Below are 9,073 nucleotides of genomic sequence, written 5' to 3' on the forward strand. Positions count from 1 at the left end.
CGTGCAGCGTGGGTTCTCTCTGGGTTCTCCGGCTTCCTCCCACACAGTCCAAAAACATGTTGAGGTTAATTGGTGATTCTAAATTGTCTGTAGGTGTGAGTGTGAGTGTGCTTGGTTGTCTGTCTCTAAGTGTGGCCCTGCGATAGACTGGCGACCTGTCCGGGGTGTCCCCTGCCTTCGCCCTAAGTTGGCTGGGATAGGCTCCAGCCCCCCCGCGACCCTAGTGAGGATCAAGCGGTGTATAGATAATGGATGGATGGATAATAATAATAATAATAACAACAACAACAATAACTAGAAAATTTCCTTGCAGAAAATTTGAGAGTGCCACAGGAGTCTGCCGGGATTTAAATGACTATTTTATAATTCCCAAACCTACTAAAAACTTTGAATAACCTAAGCCTCAGCTGTGTGAAGGGCTGTTGCTGTGTGGAGGGAGCAGGGGGGAGGGGGGGGAGGGGAGTAGGGTCAGAGCGTTGCCGGGCAACGAAGCACACAGCCGCAACAAAGCACACAGCTGCGACAGATACTTGGTTTAACTGTCAAATCAGTAGAAGAAACCAGAAGGAGAAGACGTCAAACAACTGCCATTTTTGTCAAAACCGTGTGTCGGAGAGAAAAGCTGAGCACATTTTCAGAAAGCCATGACCGTGGGCATTAGAGAGACATATTTTTTCATGTCCCGAGAGTCAAAAATGAGCGCACAATCATTTGAGAAGAAATGTGTAAATTTGTGGTCCTTGAGAAAACTCCGTAGCCGTCTTTGAATGGGGGCAGATGGGGAAGGAAGAGAGACTTGTGGAGGAACAAGGCTCCAAAGCCCCCCCAAACTTAATTCTGTGGGCTTCCAAAGTGACATTGTGAGAGGGAGGACAAATTTTACTACGTTTTGATGTAAAAATGATGTCTGTGGCATAAAAATTGTGGCCAGAGCGACAAGTTAAAAAAAGATTTACTGTGTGATTTTTTTCTGAGCTCTCACTCTAGTGATGTCATCATTCACTCTAAAGGACCACATACACACCCATTGTAAAGGCTGAAAAGGGGTGAAAAAGTTTCAAAACTTGAGAGGTTGTCACGAAGGAACGATTGAAGATATGAAAAAAGTAGAAATGCTTTGAAATAGGGGACGGACACATCAACATTTTAAAGTTTAAATGGAGTCTCGAGGTGAAAGTATGGGCCCTTCGCCCGAGGCCCTACTTGTACTCTGTACAACTCTGTACATAATGGAAACAGTAACAGTACCAAAGTGCCAAAATATTCCACACAGTCCGGTGATAGAGCATGATGCTCTATCTCACCCCAATGTCCTCACTCCTCACCCCTTGCTCTCTTCCTCTCCCTGCTTGCTGCTCCTCCCCCTCCCCCCGAGCTCAGAGTTGAACAGTTTGATGGCTCGCGGAACAAAGGAGTTTTTGGTCCTGTTAGTTTTGCACCTGGGGAGGAGCAGCCTGTCGCTGAACTGGCTCCTCTGGGCGATGATGACAGTGTGCAGAGGGTGGCTGGCATCGTCCACGATGGCCAGAAGTTTGTTCAGTGTCCTCCTCTCTGCCACTGTCACCAGGGAGTCCAGTTTCATGCCCACTGCAGAGCTGGCCCGCCTGATTAATTTGTCCAGCCTCGATGCGTCCCTTTTTGATGTGCTGCTGCCCCAGCACACCATGGCGTAGAAAAGGACGCTGGCGACCGACGACTGGTAGAACATCCGCAGGAGTTTCCTGCAGATGTTGAACGACCGGAGCCTCCTCAGGAAGTACAGCCTACTCTGTCCCCTCTTGTACAGGTAGTCTGTGTTGCATGTCCAGTCCAACTTGTTGTCCAGCCACAGCCCAAGGTACTTGTGGTTTTGTACAAGTTCAACCTCATGTGCCTCAATCAGAACGGGTTGTGGGCATGGTCCACATTTCCTGAAGTCTCTGACCAGTTCCTTTGTCTTTGAGGTGTTGAGCTCCAGGTGGTTTTCTCAGCACCAGACAACAAAGTCGTCCACCACACTCCTGTACTCACTCTCTCTGTCATTCTTGATACACCCCATGATGGCTGTGTCATCTGCGTACTTCTGTATGTGGCACAGCTCCGAGTTGTAACAGAAGTCCGAGGTGTACAGGGTGAAGAGGAGAGGGGCCAGTACTGTCCCCTGAGGGGCCCCTGTGCTGCTAACCACAGTGTCAGTCTGATATACTGTAGTGTGTTAGTGAGGTACTTGGAGATCCAATCCAGCAGGCACGAGTCCACTCCCATCCTTTCTATCCCCGCAGTAGCGGAGGCTGGATGGTGTTATAGGCACTTGAGAAGTCCATAAAAAGAATTCTCACAGTGCCACTTCCCTTGTCCAGGTGTGAGTGGGCTCAATGGAGGAGGTACAGCACAGCATCCTCCACCCCAACATTTTTCTGGTAGGGAAATTGTAGAGGGTCCTGGGCGTGTCGAACCTGGGGCCTGAGGAACATTTTCTCCACTTTAATCAAAATGATGAATGAAATAAGCCCATACAATCAAGCACTGACAGATGAAGCTGTAAAAATGCCCAGAGTACATAATGAAGTATCTAGTAGCACACTATCTACCGTGCGGCATAAGAAGAGTGAAAAGAAAACGGTCATCTTAGAAATGTGGATGCTTTGACAATGCATCTTCATGGTAAATTTTGTTATTTGGAATAGCAGACATTAATATATTTGGTGTCACTTCTACGAAAATGCAGTCCTTTGTGTTATTTCATTTAACAGCAAATTCAGTGTGTGACTCAGAGAAACTTCCCCCCTTTATCAGATGAATGTGAGAACAACCTTGTAATGTCAAACTCTGCGTATTCATCATCCAGCACAGTGACAGTAAAACACCCAAGGACTACTGACAATAAGGGAAAACACAATTTGGAGTGATACATTTGCCTTGAAGAGTGCGCATTAGCTGGTTCTGTAATTCATGAAAAATGTTGAGCCACACAGCCTGTAACATTGACTGTGGTTACTGTATATCAAATACTAAATGTGGATATGCCTAGTTAGAGTAGCATATACCTTGACAAATGCTTACTTTATGGATTACAGCTTACGATATGTTAGCTAAGACAAACTGAGGGATAAAAACATGACTAGATCACAGCTGTGCACCTGAATATGCATGTGGTGCCCATAGATGATGTGTCTACGTACTCATGGTTTTCTTGTGACTCATATTGTCAGAGTATTAGCCTTAATACACAGATACTTAAAGTAGCTTCTTTACTTATACGGAGCACCATGCAGTGCAGATGAAGGAGGTTTTTCTTGCCATTTGTCCTCCAGTGGTGTTGCATTGTCACTGTTGTGAACTGGTTTACAGAGTGTTAATATAATAGACACAGGGCTGGGTTTTACATAACCTGTACATGTCATGAATATTCATTTGAAATCATACAGTTTTATCATTTTGGTGACTCTCTGCTCTACTCACTTTACAATCAGCTGCATGCATAATAAAGTACTTCATAGAATCCAGTTGTTGCTTTACTGGGTCTTTATGTTTCAGGTGATGGTCAGTTAATGAAATGTGACAAAAGTAGGCATTCACACTTGAATTGAAATACAAATGTTTATTTATTGCCATGAATTTTACTGCTGTGCACTCATATTCATTCTTTTGCAAATTTCTACAACAAAGTGCGACTAAGTGTAATCAGATCATTTAATCTCTTAGGGGCATCTGTAGTGTAAAAATTGTGTGGGAAGTGCTGCAAGAACATGTGATCATACAGGTGAATTAATAAGCTGCATAAAATGAAGTACAAATGGAATGTGATATAAAAGTGTTAATGTTTTATTATCAGATTGGCTGCAAGGTGACGGTGCTGCTTTTCATCTATTTTCTGGCCACCAACTACTACTGGGTCTTGGTAGAAGGTCTTTACCTCCACAGTCTCATCTTCATGGCCTTCCGATCAGATTCTAAATACCTCTGGGGCTTAACACTCATCGGATGGGGTAAGCAATACGAGTGCATTTCTCATATCACACTTGACATGACATAATGCCACATGACTAAAGCATTAATTTTAAGCAATTCTCCTATCACTTCAGGTGAAATAAAGCCAATACCTTAGGGAATAGAGCATAAATTTGCCTGGTTTATGGTTATACAGACAATACAGTGCAACAATATATGTACTGCCTCAGCGATCATTTGGGCAGTCAGCTAACTCATTCCAAACATCAAGACTGTGAAGACACGACTCTTATTCCACAGGTTTACTGATGCAAGGAAAGGTGAAACTGTATTATACAGCACAAAGCATAATCAGTCATTTGTTGCAATATACAGGTGCTACAATAAACACAAGTGTACTTTAGCTTTCAATACAACTCAAAATTATACTTCCATAATATTTGAATGAGTTACTTTCCTTTATAACTTAAAGCTGAAGCTTACAGTGTATGAAATAGCATTTTTAACAACTCTTATAACTGTAATGAACCACGTACTCTCTTATATTATTTATCATTGCCCACTAACAAACCAAATTAGCAACTGCTAACGTTTACCAAATGAGATCGCTTTTTTTCGACATTAAAAGTCACCAAACTTAATATATTCTCAAAGATATCACCAAAAAATAGACACAAACGATAGTACAACATAACACGTACCCACGATGCCACCAAAGACATGAGATGTGTGTGTGTAACACTTTCACCATCGGCTCATATAGGAAACCTACCTTAATGGGAAACAAGACAAGGCTTACCTCTAACTCAAATTTAACATATGGTGAAGATACATCTCGAAAATAAACAGTCTAAGGTATTGTATGATTCTCACTTATTTTACAACACTATTACTGGATTAAACATTACGACTTCACAATCAGACCACACATTGACTGACACAACTCCAGTTCTCTGGTTTCTCTGAAATGTATTAAACATACAAAACACTCAAACACACTCTTTGCAAATGGAAAGAAAATAAAGAATATGACCCGGGTCAAAATATTTGTCCCCAAAATGTCAACCTGAGTGCACTCTTACTTTCGGTGGCGCGCTTAGTTTGGAACTCCTGTGTGATTTCTGTGAGTACCCCCGCAGGGAAAACAAGATGGACGAATCCCGTGAAGAAAAAAAAAGAACGCTGTCCTCCGCTACGACCCAACAGCTCCCGTCCGTCGGCGACCCGGCTCTTCCCCGTCCGCGACGACCCAGCAGCTCCTCTCCGGACCAGCAGCACAGCTCCTCAGCTCCACTCCGACCGTGATGGCGCGGCAGCCGCTCTCTGTTTGTGACGCGCGGTAGCTCCAGCTCAGCTCCGCTAGCCAAAACTCAAACTTGCTTCACCTCCGGCAACAAAAATACTCCACAACGCCGGAGAGTCAAACTCCCGATCTCACGCAGTTCAGTGTCCGTTACCTGTCTACAGTTCGTTAACTGCACACTCAAACCGTGACACTACAGTGGCACACAGTCCCAGAATTCCTGCACTACGCCATGCAGACCCGCTTCTTCTTCTACTCATCCCCCGTCACACCGGAAGTACCACAACCAAAAAAAACACACCCCAAGGTCATGAATTCAGAAGTAATCAGATACACTTTTAACATTCTTAAACTCAATGAAATAGATTTTAAACTATATACTGAAATAACCAAAAAAATAATATCTAGGAGAAAACAAATAAATACATCTGATATTTATCAGGGTATTACACTCTCCCCCCACCAAATAAAACATGTCCTCATGGTTTAGGATTTGGCAAACACAACATGACAAGTGAAAACCCCCAAAGAACCATACTCAAGCAATAACAGGAGTACCTATCCACTTGTAAATACAAGACACAAACTTTACAGTAGGAGCTGCAATGACACTCTGTTGCCCTGGAGTATCATAAGTCAACTTTGAAGGAGCTTTCCTTATTCTCTCACTCCTTCTGAGCTGAGTTTCAGAGTCCGTGTCTTTTTGAGTCTGAAGGTTCTCTTCACCCCCTGTTGCATCCTGAGTCTCTTGTAGTTCAAACTCGGTTGTATCAACACCATCTTCATTGCCTGTTTCAGTTTCTTGCAGGTGTTGTATTTCTTTTGGTTGGTCAGCCTGTTGGCTCAAAGAAACATCCAAGTCCAAACTGAAAGGTGCTACCAGGTCATCATGCGTGTCGTTTCTGGGAGGTTGAAAAGAGGGATCATACCACCGACCATAATCCTCATCTTCAGAGTCTGTGCATTTCCTTTCCTTAAATCACTGGGGTGATGTTCTGCTCTTTCGGTTGGTTCTTTTGGCGTCTTTCCCTCCTCAGACTCATCGTGGTGTTTTGTCTGTCTTCTCCGTCGAAGAACTCTCCTGGTAGGTGCGGGATCTGGATCTGATACAGGATCCGGACAGATCCTCTTCCCTAGGGGCAGGAGGTGATTTCGATGGAGGATTTTAACGGGTCCGTCACCATCTTCAGGCTTCAGTCGGAATACTGGTAGGTTCGGCATCTGACTTTCCACGACATAAGGGTTCGAGGCCCAGCGATCGGCCAGTTTGTGCTTCCCATGAAGTCCAAGATTCCGCAACAAAACTCTGTCTCCCGGCAACAACTGTGAAAATCTGATTCTTTTGTCGTGGCGCTGCTTATTGTTGTCATTTTGCTTGGCAGCAAGGGATTCTGCTAGCTCATAAGCCGCCTTCAACTCCTTCCTCATGTCAGACACATACTTGAGGTAAGTTTTCTGCTGCGAGCCATCAACAGAAGTGTCAAAACATAGATCTACAGGTAATCTGGCCTCGCGCCCAAACATAAGAAAGTAGGGTGAAAACCCTGTAGCTTCATTTGGAGTACAATTATAGGAATGAACCAAGTGTCCAATGTGTTGGCTCCATTTTCTTTTCCTGCTCGGCTCTAACGTCCCTAACATGTCCAACAGTGTCCTGTTAAACCTCTCAGGTTGAGGGTCTCCTTGAGGATGATAGGGCGTTGTCCTTGATTTCTCAACTCCAAGTGAACTCAATACCTCATGAATGAGGCGGGACTCAAAATCCCTACCCTGATCACTGTGCATCCGCTTGGGCAAACCATAATGGACAAAATACTTTTCCAGAAGCACTTTTGCCACTGTAGAAGCTTTCTGGTCCTTCGTTGGAAATGCTTGGGCATAGCGGGTGTAGTGATCAGTGATGACAAGGACATCTTCTGTATTACTGGAATCTGGCTCAATGGACAAAAAGTCCATGCACACAAGGTCTAATGGGCCATCACTTTGCAAATGAGACAGCGGTGCAACTTTCTTAGGCAGCGTCTTTCTTTTAATACACCGTGCACAACCCTTACAGTATTCTTCGATCTCTGACTTCATCCGAGGCCAGTAGAAACGATCTTTGATGAGGCCATACGTTTTTTCAGAACCCAGATGCCCCAAGTCATCACGCAACGACTTCATGACTGCGTTTCGGTACTTCTCTGGCAGAACAAGCTGGGAACAGGGAGACTTTCCAGGGGGACGTATCACTCGATACATTACTCCTTTCTGCATCTTCAACTTGTCCCACTCTCTCAGAAGTAAAGAACAGGCTCGATTTTCTTTCTTGGCAGCTTGTGTGACATTGCCATTGTTCAAAGCTGACCACACTTTCCTGATGCCAGGGTCTTCCTGCTGAGCACTTGACAATTCCGAAAGACTCAGAACTGGCATATTCTTAACACTCAAAGCAGACAGATTGCAATAGGCTTGCGGGATAGCCTGTGGGGAAATCCCCAAATGATCGATTGCTCTGCTCAAAGGTGGGTTTCTCTGCTTTGTCACAACTGACAGCTGGCACATAGCTCTCACCGCTGCTGTAGGAATGTCTTCCCACTCCAACTTTTTGATGGCTTCGGGGTGTGGGCGACGAGAAAGGGCATCTGCGTCGATGTTCTGAACACCGGATCTGTACTTGAGGCTGAAGTCATAGGTAGATAAGGCAGCAAGCCAACGGTGACCTGTCGCATCCAACTTGGCCGATGTTAAAACATAGGTCAGTGGGTTGTTGTCGGTCCTCACCTCAAACTTAGTCCCATACAGATAGTCGTGCAGCTTGTCCACTACCGCCCACTTCAGCGCCAAAAATTCCAATTTATGGGCTGGGTAATGTTTCTCCGAAAGACTCAAACTACGGCTGATGAAAGCCACGGGCCTTAAACCTTCGCTATGCTCTTGATATAACACTCCTCCTAACCCTTCGCGGCTAGCGTCCACGTGTAGCACGTAAGGTTGCTGAGGGTTTGCAAAAGCTAGCACAGGAGCTTGTGTGAGCCTCCGCTTTAGTTCCTCAAAAGCCGTTTCACAGTTTTCATCCCACAAGGCAACCAAAAGGCTCTGAGGGGTTTAGATAAAGGTTTCTTGGCTTCCCTTTAGATTTCTTCGCAGTGGGCGGGTAACCTGACAATAGTTGGTTCAGAGGGTGAGCCACCTTAGAGTAGTAAGTAAGTAAGTAACACTTTATTTGTATAGCGCTTTTTAAAACAACATGTTACAAAGTGCTTTACATAGAAAGAAATAAATAGAACAAATAGGAAAAACAAGAATACGAAAACAGTTTCAGCAAGCAGAATACAAACTTTCTGACACACACCATGGCCACAAGACCCAAACAATCCCTGAGACAGACCCATAACCAACACTTAATACACCGGTACAGACACAATAAAGACATAAACATCCATACACAAGTATATACATACACACGCACACACCCTACACTGTCCTGATTTAATGAAATGCTTGTTTATATAGGTGAGTTTTTAAGAGCTGCTTGAAGCTGTCTATGGAATTTGATGATCTGATGGACTGGGGAAGACTATTCCAGAGGGTTGGGGCCAGAATAGCAAATGCGCGGTCACCTTTAGTTGCTAAGTTGGAGCGGGGGATGGATAGGAGGTTTTGGTTTGATGAACGGAGTGGTCGTGAGGTTGAGTACGGGACTAAGAGATCAGAAATGTAACTGGGGGCGAGGTTGTGCAGGGCTTTAAAAGTAATTAGGAGTATTTTGAAGTGAATGCGGGATTTTACTGGAAGCCAATGTAGTGAAGCAAGTACTGGTGTGATGTGGGACCGACGACTGGTTCGTGTTAATAATCT

At 44.5% G+C, this 9,073-nt stretch overlaps 1 protein-coding gene across 1 annotated transcript in view; it reads left to right on the plus strand.

Moving 5' to 3' along the window:
• The window catches only part of LOC103371797 (parathyroid hormone 2 receptor-like), a 40,349-nt gene extending 35,086 nt beyond the window's left edge, over positions 1-5,263 (plus strand). The window contains exons 7-9 of the mRNA XM_008301248.1: positions 3,815-3,972; positions 4,759-4,785; positions 5,137-5,263. Coding sequence (XP_008299470.1) covers positions 3,815-3,972; positions 4,759-4,785; positions 5,137-5,263 — 312 coding nt within the window. The remainder of the gene's footprint in view (positions 1-3,814; positions 3,973-4,758; positions 4,786-5,136) is intronic.
• Positions 5,264-9,073: the final 3,810 nt, after the last annotated feature.

Source organism: Stegastes partitus, unplaced genomic scaffold (genome assembly GCF_000690725.1).
Source record: "Stegastes partitus isolate 25-593 unplaced genomic scaffold, Stegastes_partitus-1.0.2 Scaffold1648, whole genome shotgun sequence".
Taxonomy (NCBI): Eukaryota; Metazoa; Chordata; class Actinopteri; family Pomacentridae; genus Stegastes; species Stegastes partitus.